The following is a 14,818-nucleotide window of genomic DNA, read 5'->3' as shown; positions in this document are numbered from 1 at the left end:
TCTGATTTCTAAGCCAGATGCACACAAAACAAATTCTTACAATATTCTCCAGGCATCTTTTTTCTTCTCCTGGTTCCAAGGTGCTAGTGTCACTAGGATTTCTGATCCATCTATAATCCTCAAACACTGGCTTCCCTTCCTTTGCCCGCTGCTGGAGCTTCTCCTATTAGGATGATTTGAGTATAAGAAGATTATTACCATAACTTTCAAAGCAATACAGGATCTTGCACCTGAGTGTGTATGTGACTCGGTTACTATTATGAAACAGTTTCACTATTGTATTTACTGGCACATTCTTGCTTACTTAAACTGCGTCTTAGGGTTCCAAACTAAAAAACCTTAATTTTGGGGATCGTGTATTCTCAGCTGCGGTCCCTAACCTCTGGAAGCAGCTGTCTGCTGACAATCATAAGGAGGACAATTTTAACAAGTTTATAAGTTTATTGAAGATGTATCTTTTTACACTTCTTTCAATTCTTAATGTTTTTGTTTTTGCCATTTTTTCTTCATTTTTAAGGTATTGAATTGAGTTTTGTTTTAATACTGTTGTTATGTAATACCTTCTTGTAATTTTACTTAGGTTTAAGCTGTAATGACATGTGCTTTCGATTACATTCACATGGAATTAGCATATTATAAATATTAATGTTAATTGCTATAAATTATTATTAAAATTCTCGCAACAAAAGATGGTGATTTTCTCAGACTAACAACCAGTTGCCATGGGAAACCAAGACGCATGTTATCTATTTCTTTACTTCTAGTACTTTCCTAAGTATCCTGGCTGTCCCTAGCAATGCTGATCTTTGGATGAGTTTAATTGGTGTTTGCAACTCCTATAACCCCAAGATTCTCCTTCAGCCTTGTTATTATTATTGCTATTATTATTATTATTACTATTATTAATATTATTGTTCTTCTTCTTCTTCTTCTTCTTCTTCTTCTTCTTATTATTATTATTATTATTATCATTATTATTATTATTATTATCATTATTCTTCTTCTTCTTCTTCTTCTTATTATTATTATTATTATGATCGTCATTATCATTATTATTATTGTTATTAAATAAGTACAGAAAGTGTTAAAGTAGAACACTGACATGCATATATTTTCAATACATGGATGACGATCTAGCCCCAATAGACCTTTATCACATGGCAGCTGTGTTGAATCTCAGGAGAATAAAAAGCTTTGTTTTTGTATGGCAAGCCTCACACTGAATTTGCGTCTGGCCGAGGCTTGCAACGTGAAAACAAAGCTTTTTATTCCCCCAAGACTCAACATGGCTACTGAGTGATGAGGGTCTATTTTGTGTCTGAATGTTTGCTCTATTTTTCCGCAAAGGACACAGCATACCCAGCCGATCAGTAACAAGCAATTTTCCCGTCCTGAGCAAATAAGACTTCTTAAGTGCAAAACTGCTTTGCCTTCATTACCTTGGATATTGTGATTTCAGTGACATATGGACATTCATCTTTCTTGGTGATAACTTTGATACGATCACCAAGGTAGAAACCCTGCAAAACAAAAACATATGAACTACTTCACATTTGTTGATGAACAGCAATATGAAAGGAAAATACTGATTAACTGAATGCAATTTTGTGACTTTTACTTCAAAGCTTGTTATTAACATATTATTATACTTTGGTAAAAATGTCCCAGTGTTTGGCTTTCTTATATGGATGTGGGGTTAAAGGGCCAGTTCCAGTTTTTTTGTGTGTGTAAAGTCTGGTTCTCATATGCCGCAACAGTACCTGAAACATACAGTAATCGTCCACAATGCTCGCTTTCGGTACCAGTGAGGCCTAATGTATATCTGCCACATACCATATTATTTCATTTAACTGGAATGCTGGAAGAATCACTTAAACTCATCAACAATAGATGAGCTTGGGAGCTGGTGCCTAGAAGGTTGGTAGAGCCAGGAAGCAATCAGGCACGGGGAAGGAGGTATCCATGGCAACTCTGTGAGCGGCCACCACCAACGGCACCGTCACACTGAACCCAATCAGTGGAATACTTACCACACCCGATACTTACCAGACAGAGGGTGGAGACAGGGGGCAGCTTGACAATATGGCAAGCAAAAATGACCTATCTCGCAGGCCAGCAAGCAAGCAAATGCGATGCGAAGCATGGGGCGCCCCCCAGCAGAGAATACAAAGGTCACCCCTGAGCCGTGACAAGAGGCGACCGCTGACTGACACTGAGCTGACTTTAACCTTGCCTAAATTACATTTAGCCACATTTAACATAGTTCACTCAAGCCAACTTGACAGGAAGGTCAGCGATAAAGACCTTTGATATTTTCTGCTGTTGGCGACGAATGTTCTCATGTGCTGCAACAGTATCCCAAGTAATATCGCAGGTTCTGTCTCAGGTGTGTTGGGGGCAAATAAGAACCAGGTTTAACTCTGGCCTGATTGTTCTGATCACTTCCATTTAGGTATGATTTGCAAGATCTCATCCCACTGCATTGGCTGGTTATCAAAAACAACTTTGGTTATTAAAACTGGTGACATCACAGATGGTACAAGAAACCTTGTCCTTCATAGGTGATTACGGAAGTAGGGGAGGGCACGGAAGTGAAAAGGAAAGGGGTTAATCTTAGTCTGGACTCACCGCTTGCGTGGCTCCAACACCAAACTTGGAAATAGCACCATCTAAATAACCAGGTATGAGATCAACTTCCTCTTTTTCCAGACCACGGTCAGCTTGGGAAAAAAAGTATGTAGCAAAAGCCTTCAGTCCCTCGTATGTCATACCTTCTCCATTGTCAAATATTGCAACCAGTTTCTAGAGGAAACAAGAGAAGACAACTTTTGAGCTTTATTCTTCCAATGTGTGGTTCCAGGAAATACCCATACTCCCCTCCTGCCATTAACAGAAATTCCAAAGGGTAGGGGGGCCTCTGAAGCTAAACCTTTTAAAAGAAAGTATGAAGCTAAAGTGGAATTTTCAAAGAGGTGTGTGTGTGTGTGTGTGTGTGGGGGGGGGAAGGGGGGGGGCTCAAACCAAAACACCTTCTCTGGGGGAGGGGGGTATGGATATTTCCTGGAACCACAAAACACAAAATAAATTAATATTGTATGGTAGTAGTGACAACACTTTCTCATCTGCACAAACAGTTGCCTTGATAACAAATGTTTTGTTTTTATTTGCTCACTGAATACCGGTATGTTGGAGTCTGCTTTTATTTTGAAAAAAATTATAAGTTGGAAAATCAGACATTCACTTAATTAGCTCATCCAAGCAATAACTACTCTGGAGCTACCAAAATAGGGTTTTCATCCCACTAAAGAAAATTTAGATTAGAAATCACTGGAGCTATGCTGTAATTGACACTGCCAAGCTGCAAAATAATGCTCCCTACCCCCTAATTTGCTGAAGCTGTAATTTTGGTTTCTCTTGAACAAAAACAGTGTCTGGGTGTCATGTGAATGTCCACTTTCCAAATGGTTATGGAAATTACATCAAACCTTACAACTTTGCAGGCAAAAATGTTTTTGTACACCCTAGTTTAATTACTGTGAAGGCATGATGGTGTAGTGGTTAGCACATTAGACTTTCAATCGGATGATCAGAAGATCGGAGGGTTGGTGGTTCAAGGCTTGATTGGTCTCTTCATTGCTGTGTTGTTTCCTTAGACAAGAAACTTCGCTCTACATTGTCTCTCTTACCCAGGTGTATGAATGGGAAACAGCGATATACTGCTGGGGGTAACCCTGCAATGGACTAGCATCCCATCCAGGGGGGAGTAGCAATACTCCTAGTTGATTCATGCTACAGAAACCCGGTTAAGCTCCAGCTATGTGGGCCACTTATGTTCATAGTGTGACTTTAGCTTTACCTTTAATTATTGCCTAAAAACCTGTACACAATAGGCAGCACTTTCTGTGGAGAACTCTAAGCAGAGCAACCACCCCCATCCCTCTCCCACCAAAATAAAAACAGCCTGCATGCAATGAAGACACTAATGACTACAATGATGCCAAATGATGCCACAGCTTTAATGCCTAATGGAAACAGATGGAGGCCACCTGAAGACAGCTGTAACTCATCCTCTGACAAGTTTAAATTTGTCACTTACATCTTTAAGGAAGATGTGGACATCGATAGTTCTCTCCATATCTTTAGTGTTGTTGATACTGGTGGCCTGGATGCTGTTGTCAATAAACTCACAAAATGCCTGATAACTGGCTGCAAACAAATAAAATACTGGAAGGTTGGGATACTTCAAACTCAAGCAACATTGGAATTTTTTTGTTATCCTGAACAGAAACATATAAGGCCAGCTATTTAAACAAAGTCTAACTTAGGCCGTGGCTTAAGATCAGTGGGCCTCCAAATCTGTTCATAAGTGTTTTATTTTAAGTAGACAAATAGTTTTCTAGTGTGGGATGCAAGCTTTCTTGCTACCGTCAGCAGCAGCCAATGTTTAGATATGATTGTTGGCAAAATTGAAAACGGCTTAGAATGTGGTGTTGTTAAACACCGTCTAAACTATCTTTTAATAACTGACTCATTCCCTTCCAGACCCTAATTCATTTACTATAATTTACAATTTAACCAGTCAGATACAGTACATGCATCTGCTAAATTTATGGACTATTTAAAGGGCCCAGTGGAAAACCGTGCAAGTGATGATTTGGCCTTGAAATTCAAATTTCTCCATTTGCGCTCTAATTTGGCACGCATTCAGACTTGTTATTGTGTCAGAAACAAAGTTCCATATTTATATGTGATTTAAGGGCTGGAATTTTCCCAACCGGCTTGACTTCGATCAGCATGAATTTCCACTGATTTCCTTTCTTGTCTGTTGAAATCTAAATATATGTTCTAACATGAAACAAGTCTGAAAGCCAAAATAGAGCGTTTTTTGGAGAAATCTGCAGGATTCAAAATATTGCCAAATCATCACATGCAGTACACTTCTTTATTTATTGATGGATCAGAGAATTAACTCTTAAGTGTATGTTGTAGTGATAAGTGAACCCTCTAGATTTCCTGCTGAGCAATAACCCTAGTAAGGAAATGGGAGATCCTACAAGGCAAAGAAAAAATTAAAACACATTGATCTTGGTGAGAAGGAACCTGCCCAGGTCTCTCATGCCTTCTGTTTGCCTTTAAACTAATATTAAACTAAGTATTATAGCAAAGCACAGTTTTATTGCAGAAAAGCTGGAGATGGTCTTTACTTTCACTCTTCCTGCCGACAAGCAAAATTAAGTACAGTCAAACCTCTTTATTACGGACACCAAGAGGACAGGAATAAGTGTCCGTATTATAGAGGTGTCCGTTTTAGAGAGGTAGGCTTTATATGGATTTCTGTCTCTCAGGGACCAAGTGAACTGTCCATTATAGAGAGGTGTCCGTATTGTAAAGGTCTCCGTAAGGAGAGGTTCCACTGTACATCGCAGATTATTATTCAATACATTGCAACAACACTGCTCAAAAATGGTAATGATGCACTCAATATTCGTCATCTGTACACAACAGAAATCCTGCAATATACTGTAATAATAATATTTCATTCATGCACGTCTGCATGTGGTGAAATGTTACAAGTTTCGTTTCTTAAAAAATACAGAATGTCTCCAGCTTATCTGCGATAAAACTGTGCTTTGTTATCAATGTGTTGAATATAAAACAAAATTATTATCCTGATCAATCTTGTGGAATATCCCCCTGTGTGTTTTTATTCATCTCCACATAATACATTATAACAGTAATAATTATTAACAAAAAGAAACAAAAATCAAGTAAATATACCAGAGAAAGGGCCAAAAATAGTTTAACTAATACAGCTAGCCCTTAACATACAAAGATGGTTAAATTATCGCTTTTGTAAGGGAGAATAATTATTAACAAAAAGGAAAAGATATAAGATATAATATAATAATTACATTACAGTCAGTAAATTCTCGCCTTGCAGACACCTTGCTATTGTGGACACCCCAATAATTTGAACAGCAGTTAAATCCCCCACAAAAATAGAGTACAGATGTTTGACTGAAATAAATTCAAGGGTGTCCACAGGGAGTTGACTGTTTAACCTAAACACACATATATACGTGTAGAAACAGGGGAAAAGTGTAACAAGGATGATAAGAGCAAAACAATTACATGGATATTGAGTCTATCTTAATACTGAGAGAAGCACAACAATAACTCAAAAGAGATTTGATCCTTAAATATTGTTAGACCACTCAGTCTAAGGCCTTGTTGGCTAAGTTTATAGTATTCTTTTGGCTTGTCTACATGAAACTATAATGTGCATCCGTGTGTCTAATGTGTGGCAAATAAAATGAAAATAAAAAGATAAATAAAATATCTTGTACCAAATTTAAATTACAAGCTTATATATACAAATACATAACTCTCAAATAAGGGAAATTTCTTACCACTAAAGTGGTAATTGCCACTTTGAGTGAGTGCATTGGGATGTACATCGTATCGCATCAATTCTGAATGTGGTTTATCCAGCTTGAATGATTCTTCGCTTGAACCTCGCACCTGCCATACAAATATTAAGACAACCAGGTTTCTACTAAATACAAGTTATGTTGCCTCTAGATACAACTGATGCTTAAAAGAATTTGTTTTTATTAATCAATTGATAAGTTTAAGAAAAACGACAAGAGTTGATTTTCAAAGACATGTTTCAAAAGCTCTGTTGTCGTTTTTCTTAAACTTATAACTTGCCTGCTGCTATTGACCTATTAATCAATAATTTAAAGAAAAATGAACGTCATCAATTTTCCGTTAAAAACCACACATTAATCATTCTTCTCACAATTGGTTAGACTTGAGATAATTTAATGTCAGGTTTCTGGACAGAACAGATAAGTAAGGCTTGAGAGAAACACTTTAATCCAAAAATAAGTGATAATATATTACACAACCGATGTTTTGACATCTTCAGAAGGACATTATCAAATTCAAAATTGTCCAGGCTCAGTTAACCTTTTGACAAAATAAATAAATAGATGACCTTAAAAATATACACAAGATGAAAATTAATATGATAAAAAAGTGACAAAGTGGATAGATGCTAGACTAAGACATGTACATATTAATAAGTAGTTCATTGGCCAAATTTCAAGTTTGTTACCAAGCTATCCTGGGGGGGTTTCTTCCTTATAAGAGGCTAATGGGGATGTGCTGCTGGATGGGGTCGCATTTTCACGACTGGATTGACTAGAATGGGGTCGCATTTTCAATAGAGTTACTAGAATGGGGTCACACATTTTCGGATTTTTGGGGTGAGAAAATTCTATTAAGTAGGGATTCAAAATGGTCTCAAATAAAAAGTTCAGAAAGTTGTTGTTTATTAAATGTAACAATCACCTCGCATTACATTCCATTCTTGAAAGTAGATGCATAAATTGAAAGTGACTTAGTTGGGATTGCGAAAATTACATTTTCCCAAAAAGTGACTAAGATGGGGTCTATAATTGGCCACAAAATAGACTATAATGGGGCAGGGGCTCTGAGAGGCCAGCGGCACATACCCAGCAAAACTTAACCCAAGTACCCCCCCCCCCCCCCCCCCCGGGCAAGCTATGGAATGTTACAACATATAACACCTCACTTTTTGCAAAGTCATCTTTTGGCAGCCTTTTAGTAATGGTAATAGGACTGAGTGGAGTCCCAATTCTGTCTGTAATCATATGGGTGATGACCGGTAACAAAATCGGACAAACACATAGTGGGAGTCCCATTTGTTTCCTCATGAGTATGACTACAGACTGAATTGGATGACACAAAGACCTGTTACCTATAAATCACAACCATTACAATTTCTGAGAACAAATGGTTGTGACCAATAAACAAAGTTCTAGTGAGACGTAAAAACCATTTTTTTTTTCAAAGTACATAGAAAGTCAAGTGCAACAGTTACAGTCCTATTACAACACACATAATTATGTATTCTGTCCAACTACTTAAGGCATGGCGTGTACACTGTCCTATTGATGCTCAAATCGTGACTGCTGATAGCCAATCAGATTCAATAATTTGGTTTTGGTTTTGATTAATGATGAAAAAGTTGCGCCAAATATAAAATTTTGCTAAATACCATAATTCTACCAAAATAAAAAATATATATATTAAAACAAAAGACTTTTCTGTTTGTGATGGATTACAAAAGAAACCGCTGATCACTCGTTTGAGTTGAAGACTGAGACAGCTGCTTCTCAGGCACCCTACTGTCATTGTCAAAATGCATTGATTTCATATTTTTCAAGCCTCCAAACAAGAACAAAGCAAACTTCAGGAATTATGGAGAAAACCGATACTGAATTTTTTTGTGGGTTAATTGTTGAACTATTTCACCAAATTGCCTGGTTCTAAAATCTACTTCTGCTTCTTCACAGCTTGGAATACTATTACCTGTCAGAACTTAAATAAATTAAGTTCTGACAGTAGAAGTATTTGAAGCAGTGATTAGTCTTTACTGAAGCTTTGTCTGGTTCTTAAATCTAAAATTAATAAGAAACGACTACATTAGCACAGTCTAAATCACTTCACTACTTCTTCTTCGCCGCTTGGAATACCATTGCATGTCAGAACATAAAGGGGGTAAAAGTATTCCAAGCTGTGATTAGTCTTGAGTGAAGTACATGTATTTAACCAACTGACTTGTGTAAACAGAAGGAAGGCGCGTCGGACACCTAGGCGCTTCCACTGTTGCCATCCAGCCCCAAGATAGAATACCACTGCCCCATGGCTGGCAAATCCCCCCAACCCAGCAATGAGCCCCCAATGATTCCACTACCAAACACTGATCACACTGATTCGATCAGTGGAAGGGAAGAATAGGAAGGGGTGGGAGGGGAAAAAAGCCCTGCTTCTAAAATGCTAAAGGAAACCCGCTACAAACATGGTTAAATCACACTGAAGAATGTTCAAGGACTAGAGAAAAAACACTACAACATATCAGTGATATGCTATCCAAGCCTGCACTCATTAACTAGGCTGTTGACCACTGGGATGAAAAAGACCACTGACAGGACAGGACTGCTAAGTTTGTGGTTGTTAACTTGGTTGAATCCAGTGTATTCACATTTAACTGCAAATATTGGCACTGGAAACAGCGACTGGGTTTTTGTTTGGAGCTGCCTTAAACGGTTATTTTACCGTCTACTCATGCAAATGTTACCGGCTATCGTGAAAAAAAGAGAAATGTTTCTGAAATTACATGAAATTATTGACATCGCTTTCACAATTCATCATATTATAATTTTTGAAAAAAACTTGTCCTTGTTTTGGAAATTTCCTTTCCATAAGTAATGTAAAAACAACCAGCAGATAATATCAAGTTGAAAATCCAATGCCTGTAAAGAAATTTCTCTTGGTTTGAGCATTTTCTTTTGTCAAAAACAACGCTGACATCAAGCTCCACCACATCTGGTTTCTATTCTTCCCATGATCATGTCACTCCTATCACCCGCTATTGCAAATTCATATCTCCTTTTACAAATCATAACAAGAACCCTGTATGTGTGAGAACCCTCAATCTCATACCCAAAGGCTTTTTATACTCTTTGGCTGGTGGTTGCTTGACTGGAGAGACCCTGGAGTAATGGATTAAATTCTTCACCGTAGAAATCGGTGAAAGAAGAGTAGGGAGAGCTCTTGCTACAGGGAGCCAATCAATTTGATTTCCCAAGGGTCTTTCCAGCAACCAACCACTGGCCAATTTTAGAGCCTCCTGAGAATGCGATTGTGAGAAACCCTAAATGTGGCACCAAGTACTAATAACTGCTGGATGTGCTGTTGTTACTGTCAAATGAAAGACTCGGTGCATATTACGATCTACATGTACATGTATGGTGCATTTCAGATCACTTTTTGCTGTTTTAGCTCAGATTCACCAGAGTTTTTGCATATGGCCTTGAATTCCTTCAGGTTATGTACTGAGCCTTTCAAATGTTGTAAGGAAGTCAAGCGACAAAAAGCCGCTTGTGGGTAACACCGATTAAAGTGGACAAAAACCAGAAAATGTTTATTTAATGAAGACTACAATGCTTAGAAATATTGAGTATTGTTATTTGCTTTAAGAAATAATAAGTTATTACAACTTCATACACACCAGGCACCAGGTCTCAAGTCTGCTATTCTTAACGATGTGGAAATTTCCAGCATCCAGCTCATTAAAGTCACCATCACTTATGGTAAAATCCTGGGCAAACAAAACACATTTAAACATTCAGTGTGCCAGCTGTAACAAAAACGTTGCCTAAAGGCTGAAGTCTTGTTACTTCCTTGTTCAGATGAGTGAACAGAAAAGCTTGACCATGATGAAATCTAATGAATCAGTACTAAGTTCAGCAAGAAAAGAAAATTAATATTGATTATAATTTATTATAAAACAATTGTTAATATTACGATTATCAACAAACATATAATAATATTGTAATCCACTATTATTTTGGTTAGCAGTAAAGTTGCACTTACAGATACAGTGTAAGCTACAACATTAGATAAAAATGAGGTTCAAATGCAATAAGAAGGGTACGATTAGAAACTGAAATGTGGAACCTTCAAAAAGGTTGATCACAGTTTTTGCTTCACATAAGTTTGCATGAACTCATACAGTGGAACCTCAAAGCTAAAGAAGTGCCAAGGGACTAAGGAAATTGGTATCTTGTATCAAAAACCTCATTATAATGAATTTGCAGTTAAACAACCAAAATGTTTTGTTGTATCAAGGTATAGTTAATAATACTGCTTTGTAAAAGTGTTATGTTGCACTACACATGTTTCCAGATCTGAACGATTAAATAAGGTTTGTGTCTGTATGAAGCTACAGTACACTGCTCATACATGTAACTATGGCACTAGAAAATTTTACAAGTAATACCTTTTCCTTTTGGCACAAACTGTAAAATAATATAATGAGCTGTTGACTGAGAAGTTGTTCTCTAATAATATTATTGTTACAGGATTACAGGATTTCCAATGCTGTTGGTCTGTTCTGCATATTTCATCTTTTGTCACTTGTTGACATTTTATTATTATTATTATTATTTATTACATTGGGGTAGATGTTACATTTGGGCTTACGGATTGTGTTCGTTATTACAACATTTGATTATATCTATATTTCACTTGCGCGTTATAATAATTTGTTTTTAATTAAATTTAAATATCAGGGTTCTATTCCATACATTTTACCTATAGCTTTGGCCAGGCTGAACAATATTGTTCATTATAACAAGGACTTTGTTATTATAGGGGTTCATTTAACCTAGGTTCCACTGTAATGACAATGATCGCTCAAGCAAGAAAAAAGATAATTAAAGTCTTATCTTTAATCTTACCTTTGAAAGTTGTCATATTAAGGCACAATAAAATTGTAATTCATACTTTGTTATTATCAGTCGGAAAAAGAAAGGAAATGAGCAACGCATCTTGATTGGATTAGCCTTGTTACTGGAAGATGGAAAACTGGACACGGGGAGACAGAAAGGTACTGTCCTTTACTTTAAAAATGTTCACAAATGTCGCCAGCTTGTCTGGTTCACAAGCCCTATCTAGATTTGAAATGAAAATGTGACAGCACCCGCATGCCTTAATTTGGTTTCGTAGTATTTTAGATATTTTCCCTTTTGTAACCGCCACCCATTTTATAAGGATTTTCCGCTAGCAGTCATGTGTCCTTAGATTTTAAACTGCGAAAACGTGTGTAATTTTCCATAAGCTCACAGAAATTCAACAGGAACAACAGGAGCAACTATTGCTGTTTAACCCAGAACCTACTAGAGCATTCGCCCCAACACGTCCTACTACACAGGATTGCTGTAAGAGTTGTCACAATAAACCTCTCGGCCTTGTGGAACCTGTGAGTCATTTAGTCTTCTTTTGAGTTACACGGATCTCTCTGACAACGGAGCTGATGCCGCTACAGAAAATGTGCGGTCAAATGGAAGAAGATGAGCGTAATTTTTAGCTGTTGGCGTTGGCAGGTTCTGAACTGCTGTTGAAGACAAAATAACTTACCTCTGGTAAGTGTGGAAAAATAGACTTGACTTGATCTCTAAACTCATTGAAAGTACAGTCTCTTTGGATCTTCAGCGCCTTGTCAGCATTCCCACAACTAAGCAATACATTTACGCCATCCATTGAACCACCGGCCAGGGGACAACTTTACCACTGCCTACAAAAATGACAAATAAGACAAATTATTGACTTGCTGAAATCTTTAGAGTGATGACTAGTCAAGCATTCTTACCACCAAAAAAAAATTGAATCTGACATTTGCAATAAATTTTTATATTAATTTCAGTTGTTTTATTCATAAATGCTCTGTTGAAATGGAAAATAAAAAATTTTAATTCAAAATGAGTAGTCAATCCAATATTAGACATTTTTTTTGACAAGTACACAATGTGTGCACCAGACCCATGACAATTGGCAGTTTTCCAACTCATTTCCCAAAATAAATCTGTTTTTAAATTTTTCTTGTTTCTTTAATGCAACCAGCTTTTTTCAACCTTTCAAATAGTCTAAACACCTTGCTAAATGTGTTTAACAATATTTCTCACATGCTTGAAAAAGAAAAAAAACTGCATGACGCAAATAAAAAATAAGGTAGAAAAATAATATATGCTGTAGACGACTGTTAAGACAGAGGTTTAAATGCAAATCATAAAATGATCAAATGAATGCAATTAATTTCTCACATGACAGAGGCATGAATTCTAACCCTTACATAATTTAATCCAATGAACACTTGGTTATTGGATCCAGCCTTATTATGAATTATACAGTTTTCACTTGATCAGCAAATTATTGAAACAAAATAATACTATAATCACTATTAATAACAAATATTGTAATATTTTATTCTTGACAGAATTGTTTGACCTATATAGTTTTACTAGCACACAAGAGGACTAAACTGACAAGAAGTTCCATTTGGTCTAAAATATATAAAATGGTTTGACACTGGCTTAAACGCTGAAAGCAAATGTTTTGTAAAAACAGTGAAAGATGTTTCGACCTAAGAGCTTCAAGGTCTTCATCGGCTATGATGGAGTGAAAAAGCATAACAATGAACATTCTTATAAAAGTACAAAATTATGCAAATGTGCTAGACGTGCAAGAAGACAAAAATAAATATAACATAAACATAAATTAAAGGAATTGTCTATGTGGTCATTTCACGCGCTGCCAGAAATAGTCTTCTTTGATAATTTCTTGCACTGTCAATGATGTTAATTTTTTTCAAAATCTATGTTATGATCATGTTGATGTATATAATGCTGCGTGATCTTTGAATAAGAGTCAAAACTATGATCTGCTCTTTTGTGTTCTAATATTCTAGTCTTAACAACTCCTCCAGTTTGCCCATAATACACGGAACTGCAGTTAAATAACGTCCTGGTTTCTCGTGGTGTAATTCTGAAAATGCTTCTTTCCAGAGTGTTAGCCTGACTTATGTAATGGTCTGATTACAATATTTATTGTTATTGAGCTAGCTGGGCTCAGGCTCAGTGTGCCAAGATTATGTCATGTTTAACACACATGCTTAGTTTCAGCAATCAAAACTCTTCAATGCCCCTACATTTACTTAGTTAGCTGCTACATTGTACACTTCTAGCCCATCTTGTTATTAATCATTTACATTTAATATATTAATGTATTTTTCCTTGTTTAAGCATATATACCCTAGTTACCGACTATCTTCCTTTTGAATGTCTCTGATACTGCTCCAACCTTATTACTGTCATTTCTCTAGTTTTTCTTTAATTTATTATTCAATTATCTGTTGACTCTAATTTGCACAACCTGCCTCGATTAGCCTTTGCTATAATAATACGGGTTCTGTATTTATTTACATTTGTAACTAAGGTTTTAGAAATTAATAAAGTTGAAGTCGAAGTATAGACTACAAAATTTGCAAGGCCTGATTTTGCCCGATTATTATTCATTGTGCTATAAAGGTAATGTGGTCTGAGTTACTTTGGTTTGTTGTGCACTAGGGTTCCTGACAAGTTACTTTGGTCATGACTGTATCAGCATACATACAAACTTTATCTTGTGATGTACCACAACAGTCACTTGACCTCTGGAAATGTAAACCTCAATTAATTCCAAAGTCTAAATACACCAAACAGCTGTGAGAACTTTTTTTAACTGTCACAAGATCTTTGTGTAACATATCACCGCCTCTTAAATACTACTCTTCTTAGAGTTATTCATAATATTTTGATGCAAGGACTAATCAACAACAACTTTTTAATTAAGAACCAGTTTAAATTTAGATAACAAACTGATATGCATTACGCACTAATTCATTGCCCTCTCATGCCTTTAGCATCAACAGTGTGGAATTATATAGCATATTTTGCAAAATAATAATTATTTAGAAGGTATGATACATATAGAAAAAGACAGAATATTCTTGCAGGAAATGGCCATCTTCATTTTAAGGCCTGATAATGAAAGCTGCTTATTAACATTTAGGGGTAAAATTTGAAGAATTATTAGCAAGCTATTCCCACATGTCAAATAATATTCTTTTCTGCATGAATTAACAACAACCAATAATTACTCCCTTGCAGCTTAAAACAGAAATGACATAATGCATACATGTATTTAATATATCTTGAGCTTTGTTCCCCACCTGGCTAATCCTTTACTAAATACTTTATGAGACAGTTAAATGAGTTTATCAATAAAGACATTTTGTGCTTGCAAGTTAGGCAAGAAATGAGTTTCAAGAAATGACAGTTAAATACAGGTGTAGCGGCGTTCAGTAGTAGGTGACATGAATTTGACAGATCAGTTACCAGAAGATCAG

The 14,818-nt window shown here is 36.3% G+C and overlaps 1 protein-coding gene across 2 annotated transcripts in view; it reads right to left on the bottom strand.

Annotated features, from left to right (window-relative positions):
- LOC146458555 (structural maintenance of chromosomes flexible hinge domain-containing protein 1-like) overlaps positions 1 to 14,818 on the bottom strand; it is a 44,283-nt gene that overhangs the window by 28,722 nt on the left and 743 nt on the right. Inside the window, exons 2-9 of one of the 2 annotated variants that reach the window (XM_085090800.1) lie at positions 13,978 to 14,083; positions 12,013 to 12,169; positions 10,103 to 10,192; positions 6,411 to 6,522; positions 4,097 to 4,206; positions 2,629 to 2,802; positions 1,440 to 1,520; positions 41 to 163 (exon numbers count right to left, since the gene is read on the bottom strand). In XM_085090800.1, coding sequence (XP_084946926.1) covers positions 41 to 163; positions 1,440 to 1,520; positions 2,629 to 2,802; positions 4,097 to 4,206; positions 6,411 to 6,522; positions 10,103 to 10,192; positions 12,013 to 12,135 — 813 coding nt within the window. In that variant the 5' untranslated portion in view covers positions 12,136 to 12,169; positions 13,978 to 14,083. The remainder of the gene's footprint in view (positions 1 to 40; positions 164 to 1,439; positions 1,521 to 2,628; positions 2,803 to 4,096; positions 4,207 to 6,410; positions 6,523 to 10,102; positions 10,193 to 12,012; positions 12,170 to 13,977; positions 14,084 to 14,818) is intronic. The other variant, XM_085090799.1, reaches the window with a different exon arrangement.

Source organism: Pavona decussata, unplaced genomic scaffold (assembly GCF_977016875.1).
Source record: "Pavona decussata unplaced genomic scaffold, jaPavDecu1.1 SCAFFOLD_233, whole genome shotgun sequence".
NCBI classification, from domain to species: Eukaryota; Metazoa; Cnidaria; class Anthozoa; order Scleractinia; family Agariciidae; genus Pavona; species Pavona decussata.
The sequence above is the reverse complement of the archived record's forward strand: the minus strand, read 5'-3'. Positions and strand labels throughout refer to the sequence as shown.